The sequence below is a fragment of the Mustela nivalis genome, assembly GCF_964662115.1.
Source record: "Mustela nivalis genome assembly, chromosome: 4".
Classification (NCBI taxonomy): domain Eukaryota; kingdom Metazoa; phylum Chordata; class Mammalia; order Carnivora; family Mustelidae; genus Mustela; species Mustela nivalis.
Window position 1 is genome coordinate 99,999,358 of NC_139023.1, and position 22,667 is coordinate 100,022,024.

A 22,667-nucleotide genomic window follows, 5' to 3' on the forward strand; every position below is an offset into this window, starting at 1 on the left:
AAATTACCCCAATATCCTTCAATAGATGAATAAACAAATCATGGCATGTGTACATGGTGTGAATTTAACTAAGCCACTCACTGTAGCAGTGCCTTGGCACCTATGTTGTTTGGCCAAGGGAACTGCAGGGACCTTACATGGACACTAGCCCCTCATGCAAGCACATACCCCAGATAACAGCCCACAGAGTCACACGAAAATGTTAGGTTCCTCATATGACTTCCCCAACTCCCCTTGTGATCAACAGTCTCCCAGCCTTCCAGGACTTTCCCCTATGTGCCCCTTAGATGAGACCCCACAGGGGTGCCTGGGTGACTCAGTCAGTTATGCGCCTGCCTTGGGCTCCTGTCCTGATTCCAGGGTCCTGGGATAGAGCCCCTCCTGGGGCTCCCTGCTTAGGAAGGAGCCTGCTTCTCCCTCTCCCTCTGCCCCTCCCTGTTTGTACTCTTTCTCCCTCATGAATAAATAAAATCTTAAAAAAAAAAAAAAAAAAAGATGAGACTTACACAGAGCTTACCAGAAACCCTGGTCTGTTTGATTTGAATTCATCAACCAGGCCTTAGTCTGGGAACCCCAGAGCATTCCACCTTGGGATCCTAATAAAGGCATTTGCCGCAGGTCCTGCCTCTTCCTGCCTCTTTCTTTGCCTGCACCCCTGCACCTCGCCTCGTGACCTGGGAGTGATGAACCTGGGACCTGGGAGTGATGAAATTTTTTAAAAAAAGATTTTATTTATATATTTGAGAGAGTGTGTGTGGGGCAGGTGGGGGTTGGGGGGGGGAGAGCAAGGTGGAGGGGCAGAGGGAGACACAGACTCCCCAGTGAGCAGGAAGCCAGACGTGGGGCTTGATCCTGGGACTCCAGCATTGACTGTGGCCTGATCTGAAGGCAGACACTTAACTAAGCCACCCAGGTGCCCCTGAACTTCTTTATTTCTTTTGTGTTCTGTTGTTGAGCCACAATTTACCCTCCAGCACTTGTGCTCAACTTAACAAATGTTAATTTAACAAAATCCTAACACCCTACAACAGAGTCAGGTCATCAACAAAATGGAATAAACTACTGATACACACAACATGGATGAGTTTCACTATGCTTATGCTGAAAGAATCTAGGAAAAAGAATATATGCTGTTTGGTGTTGCTTCCCATTACTTATTACTCAGCTACTTTAACATACAGAAATTACCAACACAATGTTTAACACAGTAAGATGCTTAAAAATAATATATGGATCTGTTTTCAGGTACAAGTGACACCTAAATTAAGAACCTAGAATAATTTTAGAACTGAAGAATTCCTTGAGTAAATTTATCCAACTGACTCCCACATAACCCAGAAGTTATATGATTTACCCTTTTAATTAGTAGAAATTAGTAGTCTTTTAATTAGTAGAAAACCTAGAATTCTATCATGTTATTTCTACTCACTGTGAAAAAGAGCTCCTTTGAATTATCAACAAACCATAATTCACAAATAGAGTAATTTTTAGTAAGCTGTCTTATGAAAATCACTATTTGGGGACTTTTTTCTAAGATAAAAAATGGCAATAACCACCAGGGAAATGTTTCACATGAAATTGATAAGTGACATTTTAAGGATTTTTTTTTTTTTTTAGTCCTATTTCTCTTGTTCAATCAAATCTCCCTGCTGGAGAAGATATGTCTTCATGTATTTTCTCCACATATGCAAAATGTGAAGAAATGGACTGCCTTGACCAGGTGGGTGATTTTCTCTACAATCTGGCTTCTAGCAAGCCCAGAGACTTGATGTGAGTAGGAGGGAGGGAATGTTCCAGAATCTGCAGTGATTCCTTCCAGATGGAAATAAAATATCATTGCTTGCCTCCAAATCATCTCACCAGTTTCTCAGTTGGTGGAGCTTTAACTAACAATACAGAGGGTGGAGGGCGAATGGGATCCTCAACGTGTGTTACCTTGTGCAGCAACTTTTAAGTTCTGCCCATCCCAGACCATCTTCTCAGAGTGACATTTTGCTACTACTCAGGTGAGTGACTTACGATATGCTGACACCAAGCTTTTAGGTAACTATTACCCTCTTCCTGAGAATACCTGTGTTCCTGAAAGGGTTAAGACACACTTCACTCGGAGTGCCTGGGTGGCTCAGTGGGTTGAGCCGCTGCCTTCGGCTCGGGTCATGATCTCAGGGTCCTGGGATCGAGTCCCGCAACGGGCTCTCTGCTCCGCAGGGAGCCTGCTTCTCTCTCTCTCTCTCTCTCTCTCTCTCTCTCTCTCTGCCAGCCTCTCTGCCTACCTTCTCTGCTCGGCAGGGAGCCTGCTTCTCTCTCTCTCTCTCTCTGCCAGCCTCTCTGCCTACCTGTGATCTCTCTCTGTCAAATAAATAAATAAAATCTTTAAAAAAAAAAAAAAAGACACACTTCACTTTGGGTTCCTAATTTTTATAGCTCCTTGTTTCAGCTTAAAAAATGTAATTTTCTCTTTTCTGTTTTGATGACTGTTGGAATGTATATTACGCTATGAAAGTAAGTATCTCAGATAGCTAGGAATGCCCATTCATTATTTAGAGTGGTAGTTCTCAAGTACGGTCCTCCCTCGCTAATGGCTTTGCCTCATATTCACATGAGAAAATAAAAACCCTCAGCGGAAAGTCCTTCATCTTCCCACCTCCCATACAAATGGGCTGGTATCTAGGCCTGTCTTCTCTTTTTATTTTATTTTGCAGGAATTACCTACTCTGTGTCAAAGGGCTACCTTCACTTGTGCCCTGGACTCAAATTCTTAAGGACCTCCATCCATGAGTTAATTACCTTTGCTCTCTGTTGGGTCATTCTCATCAGCATATAATTTGCTCTAGTTTATCCTTTCTTTTTAAAACATCCTACCTTGATTCTGTATTGCTTCTCAGCTGTCTCATTTCTGTCTCATTTCTCTGCTCTTTTTTTAAAGCCAAACATCTTAGGGGTTGTTCCCACATGCTCACTTCATTTGACCTCTAATTCATCCTTTTATTTTTTGTATGTCTCTGTCAAAATTATCTAAATAGTGTAGACTCAAATGACTATAAGGAATTTTAAGACAAAGAGCAAATCCCTGGTCATCTTCATCTCCTCCCCCAGTTTTCCTTCCCTAGAAGCAACCATTCTGAAGTCTTTCAGGTGAATCTTTTGGTCCATATCTCTGTATCTTGAAATAACAAGATTGCCTGTATTGCTACTCATGGTCTTTATGTTTTAGGCAATATCTCTACTGGTTTCTCACTTTGGAAAATGAAGATTTATCCCTCTTTCTTCTTCTGTCACATCATACACACATGCGTACACATGCATTCATGTTTACGTTTCTATGACCAAGTATGTGTGATTTAGAGCTGAGCCAGGTAGTAAAACTATTACCATCCTTCCTTTCCACCATTGATAGTTTTACTCTGAAGATGGTTCCTTTTTTTTTTCTTTCATTGTGTGTGTGCGTGCACGTTTGTGTGTGTGTGTGTGTGCGTGGTTTTCTTTGTAGCGTTCTTTATTGTTTATCTCTTCTTAAAAATAAGAAACCTGGTTTGCAAATAGTCATTTCCGGGAAACAAGCGTTTGCTTTGTGGGGTGCAACATGGAGATGACCAGTGGAACTGCTGAGCCGGTTTCCGGGGAACTGGCGTCTGTGGCACATGCCCTTTCTCTCCCAGCCGAGTCTTATGGCAACTATCCTGATATTGAGATGGCTTGGGCCATGAAAGCAATGCAGCATGCTGAAGTCTACTACAAGCTGATTTCATCAGTTGACCCACAGTTCTTGAAACTCACCAAAGTGGATGACCAAATCTATTCTGAGTTTCGGGAAAATTTTGAGAAACTCAGGATAGATGTGTTGGATCCAGAAGAGCTCAAATCAGAATCAGCTAAAGAGCCCCCAGGATACAATTTTTGGCAATTGAAATTGCTCGGAACCGAGTATTTACAGTTTTACACCAGTGTTCATGACAAAGAAGAAGAGAAAGAAGGTAACCATGGAAGAGAGAAAGGAACTGACAGTGGATGGGCAGAAGAGAAAGGAGACATCAGAGAAAGAGAAAAAACAAAACCAACAAAGGAGAAGAAAAAGAGAAAGGAGCCGACAAAGAAATTAGCAAGAGTGGTGAAACAGCTATGTAAGGTAGACAAGGAATAGTACCCTGGAAGCTATGACCCAATTATGTCTACAGATACTATGATGCTACTTGCGCAGACCATGTGGTTAAATGTATCTCTTTGTGCAATTGAAAGACATAAAGAAGTACATCTTTCCAGCCTAATAATCAAGAGCTACTTTTGTTGTTCTCTTGTCTGAACCAGCTTAGAGACTATTAGGGTGTTAGTTGAGCATTTCTTGGTATAGTGTTTCTTGGTTCTCACCACTGGTCAAGTAAGAAATTTTACAAATAAATTTCTTTTGGTTCTTAAAAAAAAAAAATAAGAAACCTCTCAGGCGCCTGGGTGGCTCAGTCAGTTAAGCATCTGCCTTCAGCTCAGGTTATGGTCCTGGAATTCAGCTCTGCATTGGGCTCCCTGCTCAGCAGGGAGCCTGGTTCTCCCTTTCCCTCTCCCCCTCTCCCCCTGTTCATGCTCGTTTGTGCTTGCTCTTTCTTTCTCTCTCTCTCTCGCTGTCAAATAAAGTCTTTAAAAAAAATAAGAAACCTCTTATGTAAGAAAAGAGAGAGACATATGCCCTTGCTGCCTTTTTTTTTTTTTTAAGACTACTTCACTTGAGCTTAGCCAGAAGGCCAAATACTTCATAAGTGGTTACAGCAAACACTTCTGGTGCTGCATGCATATCCTCTCCACCCTTACTACTACCATCCTGACTTCCACTGGTGAATAAACCTCCATTCTTTGCATGAGGGCTCTCTGTGGGACCAGTTCTCTTTCTGCTTACGTGGATTGCACCCAAAATTACCAGGGAGAGAACTCTCCACTTCCTACGAGTAGTCCTTGAATAATGACGGAAGGGAGTGGTATAAATATGCCAGCTCTCTCCTCTCAGGTAACCTATTTGGAAGCACGTATTCAATCTCAGAGTTACTCAATGGGGTTAAGCTCCAGTTACCTACAATGGCTGCTTTATTGACTTCCTTCATGTTCCTGAATCATGTTCCCACTCTACTAATGGTGTTTCCTGGGTTCACTTCCCAAATAAATGACTTGTACTCAAATACTTCTTTCCATGCCCTGCTTCTTGAACAACACAGATTAAGACAATCAGTGCTGAGTATTTCTTATTATATCATATTTTAAGATACCTGATATGTGCCCCAGTTTCAGAAGATGCTAAAATTGATAAGTAGGTGCAGGTGGTATCAGCCTAATCCCTCTATTATAAAATCACCTTTCCTACTTGTATTAGCCAGAGTTTTCCAGAGAAACAGAACCAATAGCATGGAGAGACAGAGATTTAGTGTAAGGAACTGGCTCACGTGATCACAGAGGCTGAGATGTCTCATGATTTGTAGTCAGCAAGCTGAAGACCAAGGAGAGCAGTTGGTATGGTTCCACTCCAAGTTCCAAAGCCTGAGAATCCGAAGAGCTGATGGCCTAAGTTCCAGTCTGAAAGCCCCAAAAGCCAATGTTTCAGTTGGAGTCTGAAGACAGGAAAAGACCAACATCTTAGCTCAAAGAGGTGAGGGAGGAGTTCCCTCTAACATGCAGAGGAGTCACCTTTTTGTTCCAATCACGCCTTCCACAGACTGGATGAGGCCCACCCACATTTGAGAGACCAATCTATTTAGTCTACTGATTCAAATGTTAATCTCATTCAGCGACACTCTCAACAAACTCACCCAGTATAATGTTTAACCAAATATCTGGGCACCCGGTCATCCATTAAGGTTGATACCTTAAAATTAACCATCACACTATCTTTCATGGAATACTTTTAACAGACACTAAGGGTTATTGACTATATTAATTACCTCATCAGGTGTTTCAAATGGCGATTTTTCTTTTTCTTTTCTTTCTTTCTTTATTTAAATTTTAGGTAGTTAACATAGTGCAACCAATATTGGTTTCTGGAGTAGAATTCAGTGATTTATCACTTACACATAACACCCAGTCCTCGTCCTAACAAGTGCCCTCCTCACTACCCATCAAAAATGGCGATTTTAAAATGTTAACATTCTGGGGTGCCTGGGTGGCTCAGTGGGTTAAGCCGCTGCCTTCAGCTCAGGTCATGATCCCAGGGTCCTGGGATCGAGCCCCGCATCGGACTCTCTGCTCAGCAAGGAGCCTGCTTCCTCCTCTCTCTCTGCCTGCCTCTCTGCCTGCTTGTGATCTCTCTCTGTCAAATAAATAAATAAAATCTTTTTTTAAAAAAATGTTAACATTCTGGGGGGCCTGGGTGGCTCAGTGGGTTAAGCCTCTGCCTTTGGCTCAGGTCATGGTCTCAGGGTCCTGGGATCAAGTGCAGCATCGGGCTCTCTGCTCAGCCACTCTGCCTGCCTCTCAGCTCAGCCACTCTGCCTACTTGTGATCTCTGTCAAATAAATAAATAAAATCTTTAAAAAAAATGCTAACATTCCTTCTGCATTTATTAGTTAAAATTTTATCAGTATAAACTGTTCTTCATCAACTATTTGATTACCCTGAAATACAGCTTGTATGGAAAGGGTATGAGAGGGTCATCTAGGTGGCTCAGTTGGTTGAACGTCTGCCTTCAGCTCAGGTCATGATCCCAGAGTCCTAGGATCAAGTTCCGCATTGCACTGGGCTCCTCACTCAGCATGTAGCCTGCTTCTCCCTGTGCCTGCTCTTCTCTTTGACAGATAAATAAATAAAATCTAAGAAAAAAAAAAAAAGGAAGCATGCCATAAATGTGTCCTTTTTGATGTCTTACTTTTCTAAATAGTTATCACTAATATAACCCCAAACTCCTTTTCAGTTGTCTGAATCATTTTCAGTAAGGTCATTTCCATCAGAAGCTCTATTAATTTTGTCTTCTTAAACAAGGCTTTCCAAGTGCCTTCTGACTCCTTGGGGAGCCTTCTGACTGAGTATCCTCTAGACCCAGTACATGGCAGTCATCCCTGGATCTTCCTTTACCATCAACCTGGGAATTCCCTTTGGGCTGTCTCCTGTGTGGAAACTCCTGTTTTCTGAATGCCATGTCTCCTTTTTTCCCCATTTAAGCAGAGCATATCTTCCATTATTTCCTTGAGAAAGGATGTAAAACTCTAGGTTGGAAATTCTTTTCTTTTGGAACTCTGAAAGTATTGGTCTATTTGTCTTCTAGCTCTCGGTGTTTTTATTGGTACCCTCAATTAATTTTTATTCCTGACTGTTTTTGAAATTTCCTTCTCTCTGGAAGCTTATAGGGTTTCCAAACAACAGTACTGTGTTTGTATGTTCAATTTTTATCCACTGAGCAGGCAGTAGGGAAAGACTCAAGTCCTTCACTTCTAGTATATTTTGTTGAATAATTTCCTTGGTTATTTCTTCTTGTGATTTTTCTCTTTCTGGAATTCCTAATATTTGGATGTTGGGTTTCCTGGACTGTTCTTTCTTTTAAAAATTCTATTTCTATTTTGGGGGATTTTTGCTCTGCATTCACGAGGTATCTTCACTTTCTCTTCCACTCCTGCTATCTTGTGTTTAATTTCCAAGAACCCCATTTTGGTTTTGAATACTTACGGCATTTTCATTTCATTGATAAAGCTTTTAATATGTAGCTTTAAAATTACTCCTTAAAAAATATAACAACAAAGCTATTATCACCAAAAACGTAAACCTTTAATATCAAGAATCCAGGGACTTCAAATTTTCTCTCTTGCTATATACATTAAAAATTCTTCTCTATATGAGTCGGTGGTCAAATATATTCCATACATTTAATTAGTTAATTAATTATTTTTTAAAGATTTTATTTATTTGAGAGAGAGAGAGACAGAGAGTGACAGAGGTAGCAAGAGAGAGCAGTAGCGAGGAGGAGAGGGAGAAGCAGAGTCCCAACTCAGCAGGGCCCAACATGGGGCTCAATCCCAGAACTCTGGGTTCATGACCTGAGCCAAAGGAAGACGCTTAACTGAGCCACCAAGGCACCCCAAATTCCATATACTTTAATTGCTTAATAGTTATCTTAAGTTTCCTTTTAATTTTTAGTTCTTCATTTATCCCCCTTTAATTGAATTATTTGAGAATCAGGTCATTATAATGTAGGGTTTTCCACAGTTTGGATTTAATTGCTTGCATTTATGGTGATTTAACACCTTCCTCTTTCCTCTGCATTAACTGTAAACTAGGTAATTAGGCCTGAAAGCTTGTTTAGAATCAGGTTTGATTGTGAAGGGGCATTAATAGTACAGGGGGCAAAAAATCATAGTACAATACAAAATCAATAGTACAGGAGGCAAAAAAAGTTCTGATGTTCTTTATTTTCATGATGTTAGCAACCATGAGCATCATTGTCTTTATCCATTATTTCATTAGAAGGCAAAAATGGTGATATCATAATCCTCTCTTCCCTTCTTCATTTATTAGCTATATTTCTACAAGGAGAACTTCCTGTCATAAATGTTTTAAAAAGGTTTATCTATTTTAGAGAGAGAGTGTGTGCATGATGGGCAGAGGAAGATGGAGACAGACTTTCAAGTGAATCCGTACTCAGCACAGAGCTTGACAGGGGGCTTAATTTCAAGACCCTAAGATCATGACCCAAGCTGAAACCAAGAGTTAGATGCTTAACCAACTGTGCCACCCAAGTGCCCCTCTCATCAATTTTTTCACTATATGACTTACAGTTAATGCAGAAAAGGCAGGGTACATGTTTAATTCTTTCTTTTATCGGTTTTCAAAATTATGAGTTGGTTCTCTAGCATCCTCCAAAGCGGACAATGAGTTTTCTTCTAATTATCATCATATCAACATCTACATTTAAACATATTTTTTTTTTAAGATTTTATTTATTTATTTGACAGAGAGAGATCACAAGTAGGCAGAGAGGCAGGCAGAGAGAGAGGAGGAAGCAGGCTCCCCGCTGAGCAGAGAGCCCGATGTGGGGCTCGATCCCAGGACCCTGAGATCATGACCTGAGCCGAAGGCATAGGCTTTAACCCACTGAGCCACCCAGGTGCCCTAAACATATTTTATTTGTGTCAATACCTTATAGTTATTATCCCTTTATTGGTCTAATCTGATTTTGCCATCTTTGACGTGAAAGAAGCCAACTTCAAGAAGTTGGCTTCTGAGTCCTTCTGATATAATCCTGTGGTTTTTGTTGTGTTTAATTCTAGCATTTCTTGATAATTTCCTTGTTTCTGGTTTGACAAAGTGTTACAGGCTCATTCGCATGACTGATGCCTGGACTCATGAATTTGAACTGAGACTATCGAAGTAAACACATAATATAATTTAACTCTAAAAATGTCTTTCATTGGAAAATCTCAGAATTATGGACTGAGAAGCAATAAGCACAACTAGAAGCAAGATTGTGCTGTCTTTATATCATTTCCCTCTAAATATCATTTTGTAGAACTTGTTGGAAAAATGGCTCATTCCAAATGCGGTGCTGTGTTCTCATTTGAACTTCCAAGTTCATTCCTGTTACTGGCAGAATTGAGAATTATATTGAAATTCAGTTCTGTATGTAGACTTCAAATGGAACATCCCCTAGCAAAAGCTATAGGGAACCACTGATATTTTACATGGTTAAGTAAACAAAGTTAGATTTCCATTTTAGAAGTACTCTGACAGCAATTCAAGAACGGTGTGTGTGACGGGTGTGGGCAGCCGCTGCACAGGTGGGAGGATGCCTAGTAAAGGGTATTAGTTGTGATTCATCTTGGCAAGGCCTAATAAAACACAGCAACAGTGGGAGAAATAGAGAACTTATTTCCTAGCTTTTATTAAGTAACAACTTCAGGTCTGTATGTGTGGAGGGGCACGGGAGGGTGGGAGGTGGAGAGTACGAGAAGCAGAGCTTCAGACAACTCTTTTCGTGCTGGGGAAAGCTGTGGAAAAGTCCTTAGAGTAATGAGATGGGGGCGAGAACCCGAAGAGGAAGCTCCCCCATATCCCAGCCCATTTTCCTATTAACTAGTCCTGTAATAATTAGGTGAACTTGAAAATGTCCTGTACGGGTGGGCTACCCTGTGGTAACCAGCAGACTTCCCTAAGCCTGGATTTCAGTCCTCTTACGAATTTCCGGAAAAGCGAGTAAATAGTAGCCCGTGTGGCCTATCGGATGAGAATCACTGGACGGAAATCTCCGGTTATGAAGAGCGGTCTCCAAGTGGGAAGGAGGCACCTTGCAGATAACCAAGAATCCCAGTCAAGATATTAATTATTGATGACCAAGGATGGGGTATTGACTGTTTTTTGAAGTTGTGCGCCGCTGAGCAGAATTTTAAAGCCACTAGGCGGAACGTGTGACGAATGAGCTGTTCGGTCAATCATTTCTTCTCTTTGTGAGGCTGTAAAATCCCTTTTTAAATGTCACCAGGGTGACAAGGATACCAATTGGGCACACAGGAGACCGGCAGACAAGCTAAAGGAGGAAAAGCTAGAGGGGCAAGAGACTACATCAGTGTCTTCTCCCAACCAGCATCAGCTGAAAGGGAGCCCAGCACGCTAAAAGCTGAGAGCCAGGTATCTCCTTTGCCCTTCCGTGGGCAGCCAGCGCCTGCCACTCGCTTCCAGACTCAGCGCCTGCGCAGCACGAGGGGGGAAGCTGAGGAGAAGCCAAGAAACTTCCACGACTACCTTCCCAGGCCCCGCCCCTTCCTCAGAATCGAGAGGGAGGAGCGTCGCGCGAGCTCCGAGTTCTAAAGCCCCGCCCCCAACTCTGGCCTAAGGTTCGCGCCCGCCGGTTCGCCCCTCCCTACATACCTCAGCTCCAGACCCATTTCGGAGGCGCGACCGACGCGCCACGCAGAAGGCACGAGCACGAGCGCGTGCGTACGTAAGCGCGCGCCGACCCCAGCGCGAAGAGGCCCCGCCTTCCCGTCCCGCCCCCTCCGGCCTCTCCTCCTGCTACGCTCGGGGAGGTGAGGATCCCGGCACCCGCGCGCACTCGGCGGTATGGAGGTCCCTGGGAGCCTGTGCAAGAAAGTCAAGCTGAGCAATAATGCGCAGAATTGGGTGAGTCGGGGCAGCGGAGCGAAGGAGGCTCTGCGAGGCTGTGGCTGCAGCTCGTTCCGGAGCCGCTGCTTTCCTCCCGCCTCCTCTGCATCCTCCGTGGACTCGGGGATGGTACCCGAGGCCGCGGCGCCTCCCAGCTGGAGCGGTGGGGGTACCAGACGGGCTGGCGCGGCGGGGGTCTCCGGCTGGGCGCGGTGTGCGGTCCGACCCACCTTCTAGGGGCGAAGAATGCCCTCTTCCCCAGCTTCTCGGCTCCGAAGAGACCTGGAAGATAATCTTTTGAGAGTGAGCTGTCGGCTGCTGAAGCGTAAACCCCCGACGGCGGATGCTGCCCGCATCCCTTGAAGTGGCCTGAAGGTCTGTAGAGGAGGCGGAGGCGGAGGCGGGCGCGTTTGGTGCGTTCTGGTTTTTCTTGGCTCTGCCGGTGCACTTAGCCCAGGTTTGGATCCATCTCCACGTCTTTCCATTTCTGAGTTTCAGTGTGAAGGGAGAGTACCCAACAATGTGGCCATTCATGAGTTGAGACTGCTCTGAACTGAGGTTCTTTGTGGCTCGGTATTAAATTGGAATGTCTAACAAATAACATGATGGAGTTTTAAGGACTCGATTTCTGGAGACAGTAAGGTATGGGAAGACTAATGGTTTATAACGTTTAGCAAGAACTGCCGGTTGGATTTGATGGTCTAGTGCTGTGCCCTCAGAAGGTTGCTTCCTTCCTTAATTCTTTGATGATCAACAGCCTTAAGATTTTGTAAGTATAGAGCAGATTGCAGTGGGGGAGGGGGAGGCAGTGTCCAACTTTTGAGTCAGGAAAGGAAATGGTTTTCAATTTACATGGGTTTTTATTTCACAGTACAATACCATCACGAGGTTTAATTTTAAATGCATCCTTGCGAACTTGCATCATTACCCTTGATGAGTCAAAGAAAAAAAAAAAAGCCGTTTCAGGCAAATACTCGTTTGAAGTCGTGAATTTACCATATCTGTTCTTACCAAGGATTCTCATCTGATTCCTTTCTCCTTTTAACATTAACATGATAAGCAGGGAAAGGATATAAAGGTGAATTACAACACTGGAATGAGCATTGGGCTACTGGCATGGGCTTTGGTCCCAGCTTTGTCATTTGGTAGCTGAGTGCTCTAAGGGAAAACCGTCTATCTCTTTGAATTTCAGCCGACTTAACAAGGATGTAATAGTGTGCATTTCACTGGGCTGTTTCGAGGAGTAAACAAAATAATGAATTTGAAGTTTCGATGAAATCACTACCATGTAATTTAATATTGCTCCTGTACTTGAAGTAGTTCCTAGTTAGGGAAATAAGGTTGACTAAATTAAGGTATTTACAGATAATTTTAGTTACACCATCCATTATTTATTAACTTTTGCCGAATAGGTGTGTGTTCTTTGTAGAGACCTGTGCTGCTCATGGAGAAGATGAAATATGAGGGACTCCATGCTTACCTTCCAGTTGCTCATGGCCTGGTTGGGCTTGTAATGGCATTTGCCAGGTGATGAATATATCTGACCACAGTGAGTGGTGCAAGACATGTTTTATTGAAATTTAGAGCAGAGATTAGTTTATCCTGGGTGTTTGGGGAGGGTTTATGGAGGTGAAATGTACTCAGATTTGTGAGTCAGAGGGGCACTGAATAAATAAGGGCTAGGAATAAGAATTAATATTATTTTTACTCCAGGAACATTGAAGAAACCTGTTTACTCTGGGGAATTTTTTTAAAAAATATTTTTATTTGGGGCGCCTGCATGGCTTGGTGGGTTAAGTGCTCTGCCTTCGGCTCGTGGTCCCCGGGGTCTTGGCCTTGAGCCCCACATCGGGCTCTCTGCTCAGTGGGGAGCCTGCTTACCCCCTCTCTCTGCCTGCCTCTCTGCTTACTTGTGATCTCTGTCTGTCAGATAAATAAATAAAATCTTAAAAATATATATATATTTATTTATTTGAGAGAGGGGCAGAGGTCTAGGGAGTGTGTGTTGGGGGAGGGGCAGAGGGAGAGAATCTTTAAGCAGACTTCCTCCTGAGCATGCCACCCATCTTGGGGCTTCCTCTCCTGACCGCGAGATCATGACCTTGGCCTAAACCAATAGTTGAACACTTAACTGACCGAGTCACCCAGTCGTCCCAACTCTGGAGAATTTTTATTGAGGATTGGAGTGACGTTTGAATGGGTAAGGTGGGGCTTTGCTGAGTTAAGACTTGATTCTGTGGGAAATTTTTGAGGAGGCTAGAATTTTTAATTTTATGGGCCTTAGAAGTCTTTTTTTGCCCCAATAGAGAACATCCCTCATATTTCCCTTTCACATACTTAAGTCAGCTGATAGACACTAGTGTAAAGAACACATCCATGCAGTTTTAAGTTTCCATCACATGATGAAATTGGATTTCTAGGAAGCCTGGGCTGCTGAGGAAATTAAATACTGCTAGAGCCCAGATGTGGAAGCCCTGGAGAACAGAGAGGGTTATAGTGAGGTTTTAATGAGTTAATAGATTTGAAGCATGCCTAGTGCATGAGCACTATTTAAGTTTTTCTTGGTATGAATTCAAGTGTGAGGGTACAAAGAGCCAGACTAAGGTGGTGGGGGGAATAGTAGAATAGGTGCGTTAAAAACACTCAAAGAAGAGTAAGAAGGAGCTAACTAGAATTAGGGGATGAAAGAGGGAGGCTGGTTAAAAGTTGATCCTGAGGTTTTAGTCCTGGGAAATGGGGAGAAGGGTGGTGACATGCTGGGAAATGGGGAAGTGAGTTGGGGGCTGGAGTAATGGTGATAATAGTTAAACACTGAAGGAGAGTTACTGTGTACCTGATACTGCCTGAAATGTTTTACCTAAATTAACTTACTGAGTTTTTGCAGCATTTCTGAAGTGGGTGTCATGAGAGATAGTCCTTTAAAGCTGCCTGGGCTCAGATCTGGGCTCCACTATTTACTAATCATGTGATCTTTGGCTAGTCTCTTACTTTCTCTGTATCTGTATCTGTATCTTTATCTCTATAACATGGAAATGCTAGTCTTACTGGGGTGTTGTGAAGATTGAAAGGCACTAATGATGAAGTCCCTGAACCTAAGTCAGGTTCGGTGGGGTGAGGAGGTTCGGTGGGGTGAGGAGGTTTGGAGGCGACGACTAAAGAAAGAATTCTTAAGACGTCATTGGTGCAAAATGGTGGTTTATTAAAGCACGGGGACAGGACCCGTGGGCAGGAAGAGCTGCTGCGCTGGGTTGTGAAGGTGGGCATGTTATATACCCCATGGTTGGGGGGAGGTGGTAAAGGAATGGGAGATTTCGACAGAGTTCTCACATGCTAGGGAGGGCCTACAAGGTGCCGGGGGGGAGGGGGGGAGTCTTTGCCCTTATGGCTTGATCAATGTCGTCTTTAGGTCAGGCACTAACATCAAGATAATGGGGGATTCTTGGTGGGGCATTATGATCTGGCTATCATTTACATTCCCTTCTACCTCAGTCTCCTCTAGCATATGGTGGGAGGGGGACATTAGGGCTTCAGGAACCAAGAGTTATTTGCCTCTGGAAATTTGTGCAATTGATAAGGTAACCTTCCTGTTTAGGTCTCTAGGACATCTTGTAGGGCAAGGGAGATTCCTGTTCTGCAGGATTGCGATCCCTGCAAGTTAACTATTTATCGTTTTATGGCAGTCAGGGGTGCCTGAGGAATGCTACACATATGGAGGGGAGCGGGTGAAGAGGGGGTGCAAGGCGCCAGCTTTTGCTTTGTCCTCAGCCAGCCTCCTGCTCCCTCATCACTAATATAAGAAAAACGCTTAGAACAGTGTCTGGCATACAGTAAGCATTATGTCTGGTTCTTATTTATTTATTTATTTATTTACAGTTACCCTCTTCATTACAAGTAGTATTTCTACATTACAGATGAAGAAACTGAGGCACAGAGAAGTCGTAGAATTTGTTAGTGGTGGATCCAGTTTTCAGCTTGCTGAGTGTGAGGGACAGCTTTAGTAGATATGCTTTCCAGTAGAAATATAATGTGAGCCACATATATAGTTTAAAATTTTAGAGGGCCCATTACAGAAAGTGAGAAGAAACAGGTTGAAATAAATGTTAATAATGTATTTTATTTACCCCACCATATCTAAAAGTCATTTCAATATAAATGTAACTTCAATTCTACCATAATCAATATAAAATTACTAAGATATTTCACTTACATGTATATTTTACATGTGCACATCTCAGTTTTGACCAGCCTCTTTTCAAATACTCAGTAGGAACATGTGGACAACACAACGGTAGGGACTGAATTGGGTTAAGGTTGGAAATAAAGATTTAATTGTTAAATTTGAGTTAGAGAATACAGTGAAAAAAGAGAGTAAGTCCTAAGCTTTGCGTAGTATCTCCTGTGAAAGAGCAGGTAAAAGCAGTGGATTCAGGAGAGATAGGCAAAGACATGGGAAAATGTCATGTTACAGGATTGGGAATGTTAATTAGTATTACAGGAAGTTGTCTCCATACGTCTACAAGAATGGGAAAGAGAAATCAGGAGTGAACTTGCTCCATTAGCTTCCTCTTAGCTCAGTCCAACAAAGCACTGGATGTAATGAATATCATTCTCCATCTGATAGAGCCTTTCTCCAATGGGATCAGCTTTTATCTGCCCTTGGGAGGAGTGTGTTAGCTGGGCTGAGGGAAATGTGGGGCACTCAGTTCAGGCCCAAGTTTCTTTACCCACTTGGTAAAATCATGTTGGCTTGAATTCCTTGCTTGGACTTGCCTCATGATGGAGTTGGAGCCTCCTGCCCACAGAGTCATCTGACATTCGGAAGCACATATAGTCTCACTGTGGTTTGGCTTATCATTCCCCTCTCTCCCACCACTCCCCAATTTTCCATAGCTCCCTATCTCCAGCCTCAACATCCCTTCCATCCTTTCCATCCTCATGGTTTTACACAAGCCCTTTCCTTCTGCCTGAGATGCCTGTTAGCCTTTATTACTTACTAAAATCTTCAGAGCAGTGGGCTACTTTACCATATGGCATGGCTCTTCTCTGTGCACACACTCTTGCATGTTGCTGAATTGTTGCACCCTTGTATTATGTTGCATGCTGCTATTACCATAGATTATGTAGTAAGATTTCATTACAGATGTGCTGTGTCTACACTTTGCTCATACAGCAGGATGGGGATAAGGAGTATTGTATAGAGTAAGCTTTGCTGCTTCAGATATGAAAAGCCTGTACAACATTAATATCTCTGCATAGCTTAAGTTAGAGAATGAACTCCATACATGGTAGGGCTCAAATTACAGTTCTGTCATTAACCACCTGTGTGATCATGGGTACATTACCTAATGCCTCTGAGCCTCCCTCTCCTCAAAGGTAAAAATGTGGATAATAAAACAGCTTATAGTGGGGATAATAGTACATCCCTTCTGGTGTTGCCATAAGGTTTAAATAAGTCATTGTATTTGAAGCACAGTGGTGGTACCTGGCACATGAGCAGTATTTAAGGTGTTCTTGTTATTATTTATCATATTTAATATCCTCTTTGTGCAAGCTTTTCTTCTAGGTACAAGGGACACAGTGGTAAAAAAAAATCCTACCCACTCTCATGGATGTTGCATTTTCTGTAGCAGGGAGTTAATTGAAAGGTAAACGAATGAATAAGGTAATTTTTCCTTTTACTGGTTCTACCTTTTCGAGCCATTTGTTCCTTATAGTGCTATATGCCTTTCCTAGAAGGGCAGTAGCCCTTTCTAGATTTGGGGGAAGACCGAGGTGGAACAAAAAGAAATGAGCCTGCAGATATGGAACACACAGCTGATGAAAAGCTGGGAAGAGGCCAGTATATTCATTCTTCAAAACATTGGTCTGACTGTGGTCAGACGTAGGTATTGATCTTCCTTCTGGAAGTCAGGGAGATGCTGCTGGAAAAATTGCATAAAGAAGAGGGAAACAAAAAACAAAGAGGAAAAGCCTCTACTAAGAATGGACTCTTTATGTTGACTAACACCAATAACAAGGATGATAGCAAGGTCTGGATCTGTGTTGTCTGACCTGATAGTTGCTAGCCACGTGTGGCAACTTAAATTTAGTTAAAATTAAGTGAAATAAAGAATTCTTCTTCATTGCATTCACCCCATTTCACATGCCACATTGCCTGTGGATCTAGTGACCAGTGTTTTGGGCAGTGCAGTATAGGACCTTTTCATGGTCTCGGAAGGTTGAACAGGGCAGGTCTAGATAATACCTTTGGGATAGCTGCCAACAGGTTTTTCTACTCTCTGTGTATTTATGTATTCATTTTTACTTTTAGGGGAAGGAAATATCAAGCTAGTGGCTTCTTTGGAATCCTGCTTCTGGGCGATTCTGCAGCCCTGACTTCTGGTAGGGTACCACAGTGTTCGCCTTCCCTTAGCAGATCTGTGGCTCTCAGTGTGAATTATGAAATGAGCTTTGCCTGGGTCTGTTACATTGACTTTTGAGGGGTAGTCCTCTACCTCAGCGATTCTCAACCAGGTAAAATTCTGCCACTCCTAAGGGGGTTTTTTGGTGACGTCTGGAGACAGTTATGTTTGTTATGTGTGTGCGCACACACACACTGTGGGGCTTCTGGCATCTGTTGGATAGAGGCCAGGGAAGCTGCTATATATCCCACGGAACACAGGATAGTGTCCACAACAGATAATTACCTGATTCTAAAAGTCATTAATGCTGAAATTGAGAAACACTATTTTATCCTTGGCTTTGAGTAAGAAGAAGAGAAAAAAACTGCCCAACTGAAATGCAAACTTAGTAATTTAAAGTAAAATCTAGTTGATAATACCATTTTCTCATCCACCAGCATGGAAGTGACCATCTTTTGTTCTGAGACAGATCAATTATTTATAACATACTAATGACACAATAGTCAAACTCCAATCCTGAATCGTTTTGAAAGCAAGTTCCTAAGTAATTTAAGTGAAGAGAGTAACTTTTCCTTTTGGTATTTACCTAAGTGGTAGTTATTTCTGTGAAATACCGTTTAAGAGTACAGTTCTTTACCAAGTGAGTTTTAACTGAATAAAAATGCCAGGAACTTCGTTTGATTCCATAGGTCTGGGGTGGAGCCTCAGATTCACTTCCTGACCGGAAACATCCTTCCAGTGAATGTGAATATTAGACATTTATAGAAGTCCAGTTTTTAATTTTTAGGTGAATGTAGCCATTATTCTTTCTCTTCTCTTTAGTTTCTTTGATGCTTGCATCCCTTACCTCAGTCTCTCATATGTTTGTACAGTTCGTTGTTTTTTCACTATATTCATGGAGTTGTATCACCATCACCAATATCCAATTTTAGAACATTTCATTGCCCCCAGAAGAAATCCCAAACCCATGAGCATTCATTCCCCTTCCTACCCCTTCCTCCCTCCTCTGTAACTCCTGACAACCAGTAATCTACTTTCTGTTTCTGGATTTCCCTATTCCAAACTTCCCTATAAATGGAATCATACAACCTATGGCCCACTGTGTCTGGCTTCTTTAACTTAGCATAATGTTTTTAAGGTTCATCCATGCTGTAGTGTGTTATCGAACTCCCTTCCTTCCGATGTTTGGATAATATTCCATTTTATGGATATATACCATTTTGTTTAACTGTTCATCAGTTGATGGACATTTGAGTTGTTTCTCTTCTTTGGCTATTATGGGTAATGTTGCTGTGAACATTTGTTTACATGTTTTTGTGTGTACTCTCCTACGGCTTTAGTAGTTAATTTCAACTTCTGAGGGAGATGTTAGTGTATTTTTGTCTGCCCAGCTTCTGAGCTCTTTCTTATGTGTAGTTACTCTGGTGGGAGGCGCAGGGGTCTGTCATGGTGTAAAGATTTCTTTACGTGTTTATAGTTTGTCTCCTCCTCTGAAATGATTTTATTTTATTTTATTTTATTTTATTTTATTTTATTTTATTTTATTTTATGTCTAGAAGGTCTAGAAGTGTCTAGAAGGGATCAATCACCAAATAATCTTGGATTTATTTCTGACTTGTAGGAATCTCTTACAGCTGGGTTTTCCACCTGGAGGTCATCCAGGGGCCCTCCCATTAAAGGTATTAACATTATAAAATCCCCGTTAAATATTTAAATGTTACTTAATCTTTAAAACAGACCTGTTGGAGAGCTGTCATGTATATACAGAGCACATGCATGATAGTTGACGGCAATCAGGTAAGCATACCAGGAACTTTGTTTGATTCCAAAGGCCTGGGGTGGACACGGAGATTCACTTCCTGACCGAAACATCCTAGTGTCTGCTGTGCGACATGGTTCGCCGTAGCAAGGTTTTAAGCGTAGCATTTTCAAATTTTCTCAGTCTTCAGGAATGTATGATCTAAACTTTTGCTGTTTGACTTTGGCTTGTTAATATTTAGAAGATTAACTTCAGTTGTCAGTAACTGCACGATGCGATCGGTAACTCTGTGAAGTAAAGGCTTCTCCTTGTGTGTACTCTACCATCTCTCCAGTGTATTCACGTGATACTCTGCCATCTCTCCATAGTACGTCTTGAAACATAAAAGAAACGAGCCTGTTATCATTTCAGAGATTCTCTTTGGGGACCACACTGTTTAGCAGTCAGTTTAAGAGGGGTGGTGGGGGAGACGCCTGGGTGGCTCAGTTGGTTGAGCAGCTGCCTTCGGCTCAGGTCATGATCCCGGCGTCCTGGGATGGAGTCTCACATCGGGCTCCTTGCTCAGCGGGGAGCCTGCTTCTCCCTTTGCCTCTGCCTGCCATTCTGTCTGCCTGTGCTCGCTCTCTCCCCCTCTCTCTCTCAAAAAAAGAGGGGTGGTGGTGTGGCTGATGGATATGGAGTCCAGACTTACTCTTGATATTTGGCATATGCTCTGTGCTTTTACAGATTTAACTTAAAAAGGCAGTTTTTCATCAGATCGAAGTAAACTCACAAGGCATACAGTTCTTTGAATGACATCATAGAAGAAGTTAATTTCTCCCATAGGGAAGTGGATAAAATAATAAAACTGCCCATGTGGAAATTAAGGTGGGTCAGAAAAGGTACCCAGGGCCACTTGTGTACATCATGGCAGACATTTGTAGAATGTGTAGAAAATGCACTCCACAAATATCAGAGGCCTTGTGATGTTAGCCTAGAAACAGGACCGATGGTTGTTCAGCCCCAAGTGGAGAAAGTGAGTAAATTCTCTTGGAATGAATTATCCCACTTTTGCTAGACTAAAGATTTCTGAATGTCAGTCAGCATTTCATTTGTAAGTTATACAGAGAAAACAAATCATGCTTTAAAATAAATGCCTCAGATCTAACTAGCACTGACTAGGCACACGGAAAGAGGTTGGGCACTGCGGAAAATAGAACTGTTAACTCATGTGCTTGACCTACTCTCTCAAGAAAGTCCAACTATATACACACAGAAAGGCAGCTGAAAGTATAAAACAGTCCCTAAAGAACAAATCATATGGGCAGTAAGTATTACAGGGACTGCTAAGTATATGTACCAAGCCACATAAATGTTTCTACAAACCTCGCAGCCTCTTAAAGAAATTTGTAAGCCTGATTTCTCCATCTTGTGGGGAGAAGCTCGGCCACTGAAGACAGAGAGTAGGAATATAGAATCACTCACTTGGCCTTAGTGACTCACTGATGTCCTTTCTTCTGGTGGAATTCTAGCATAGGTGGAAAAGAAGGGAAGGGGGATTAAAAGAGTTTTTCTGTTGGAAGTGGCCTTTAGAGTCTTGGTAAAATTCAGGCATAATGCCACCACCTTGCCATTCCAGTAGTTTTTAAAAAAATGCACTTTGATTTACACTTTGAAACTGGGAGATGGGGGATTGTGACAAATCTTTTTTAAGAGTGTTTTTTAATATGAAAAATGTCAAGCACACATAAACATTAAGCCTCCTTAGACTGCCATATCTGCTGCCAGAAGTTTTTTTAAAGGTTGGAGCATGGAACCCTGAGGTAGCATTCTTTTCTCATGGTTAAAATGGACAGCCTCTGCTTATCTTTATTTTCTCCAGATCACATCCTCCATTGTTGATAGCTTCTCAGGTAATTTTGACATTCTACTCAATTTAAAAAGAAAAACAAGAGATATTTTACAGGGCCAGAATGAATTAAAATTCCTCCAGTACATGTTTCTTCTTGCCCTAAAGCAGAATAACTTGGAATAAACCCCAAAGCAAAATGACCCCAGTCAAACAGGTTCTGCCAGTGTAGGCAGCTAACTCACCAAGCACCCTCCTGAAACCACCCCCTCAACCCCCTCCCTCAGGGTCTGCTCCCTTCTCCCCAGGCAGCTGGGCTGGAAGCTGAACCTAGTGACTGATGGGAAGAGGTGTCACTGATTCCCAAGAGATGAAGACTTCCACATGTGGAACCTTGTTTTTGTTTAAGATCTTGGAAATGTCAAGCTGGAAAATAATGTTTGCTTCATTAGTTCATTGAAAAGAAATAGGTAGGGAGATCCATATTATAATTTTTTAAAAGTGATGATTGAACACGTAGAGCATAATTTTATTGGAAATGCGTTTGTTCATGAGATGATTAGTGGGGGAGGGGTGCAGTTTTTGTGGTGTGCCTGTTAAAAGAATTGTCAGATTGTCCCTTTGGCCACAAAGGGTTTTCTGCAATGAGTGATAGTAGGACTCAGAAAGGTAGAGAGATGCTTTGTCTTGTATGCTAGGAGGATCGTGGAGGGGGAGGTGGGAGAAGAGATCCGGCACCTCAGGCAGAGACCATTTTTAGAAAGGACTACCATCTAAAAGTTGATCTGGACAGAAATATATTCCTTTACAAATTCATACTTTTAAAGCAGCCCTCCCCCCCCAACCCACAAAAAACCATGGTTCCTGCTTCTATAGTTGCAAGGCTGTTTATTCCCCGTTTTGAAGACACCCCCCCCCCCCCTTCCCCCGGCCAAACTACAGCTCTGGTTGGATCCACCCGGGTTGTTTTTCTTTCCTTCTGTGTCCCTGAAGTGGCTGTGGAACACAGGACCTGGTGACTGGTGTTGCTTTGAATTGATGATTGTTGGCTTCACGTGAGTCATTCGGACTGCATGTCCACCATCCTAGACTTCCCTGGTCCCTTGTGCTCAGTCTGCACTCTGTCTGGAGGCGCTAACCCCAGAAGTCATCACAAGTCTTAAGTGTCCTCGTTTTGCTGAAGCCTTGGCTGGCCACCCTGTCTGAATGTCACTTCTCTGAAATTTTTTCACAATTTTGCTTTGTCTACTTTTTTCTTTTCAGTATTTGTTCCCGCCTAACTTATATAATTTATTTATCCTCGGCCCCTTTCATTTGTCCAGGGCTTTCAAACTTGAGCTTGCATCCTAATCGATTGGAGGTCTTTAAAATACAGATTGTTGGGCCCTACCCCAGAGTTTCGGATTCCCTTGGCCTTGGGGCAGGACCTGACATTTCTTTTCTTTCTTTCTTTTTTTTTTTTTTTTTAAAGATTTTATTTATTTATTTGACAGAGATCACAAGTAGGCAGAGAGAGAAGAAGAAACAGGCCCCCTGCTGGGCAGAGAGTCCCATGCGGGGCTCCATCCCAGGACCCTGGCATCATGACCTGAGCCAAAGGCAGAGGCTTTAACCCACTGAG

General features: G+C 42.5%; 2 protein-coding genes and 1 pseudogene across 3 annotated transcripts in view; 2 read left to right on the plus strand and 1 right to left on the minus strand.

Moving 5' to 3' along the window:
* The window catches only part of SGMS2 (sphingomyelin synthase 2), a 168,598-nt gene extending 157,715 nt beyond the window's left edge, over window positions 1-10,883 (minus strand). Inside the window, exons 1-2 of the mRNA XM_082728582.1 lie at window positions 10,825-10,883; window positions 5,424-5,553 (exon numbers count right to left, since the gene is read on the minus strand). The gene's annotated coding sequence lies outside the window, so the exon portion shown is untranslated. The remainder of the gene's footprint in view (window positions 1-5,423; window positions 5,554-10,824) is intronic.
* On the plus strand, window positions 3,538-4,430 carry LOC309862755 (protein PBDC1 pseudogene; annotated as a pseudogene). Its single transcript has one exon. The product of its transcript is annotated as a protein PBDC1 pseudogene (transcript).
* A 60-nt stretch (window positions 10,884-10,943) lies between the features above and the next one.
* PAPSS1 (3'-phosphoadenosine 5'-phosphosulfate synthase 1) overlaps window positions 10,944-22,667 on the plus strand; it is a 99,864-nt gene continuing 88,140 nt past the window's right edge. Inside the window, exon 1 of the mRNA XM_082728569.1 lies at window positions 10,944-11,076. Coding sequence (XP_082584695.1) covers window positions 11,017-11,076 — 60 coding nt within the window. The 5' untranslated portion in view covers window positions 10,944-11,016. The remainder of the gene's footprint in view (window positions 11,077-22,667) is intronic.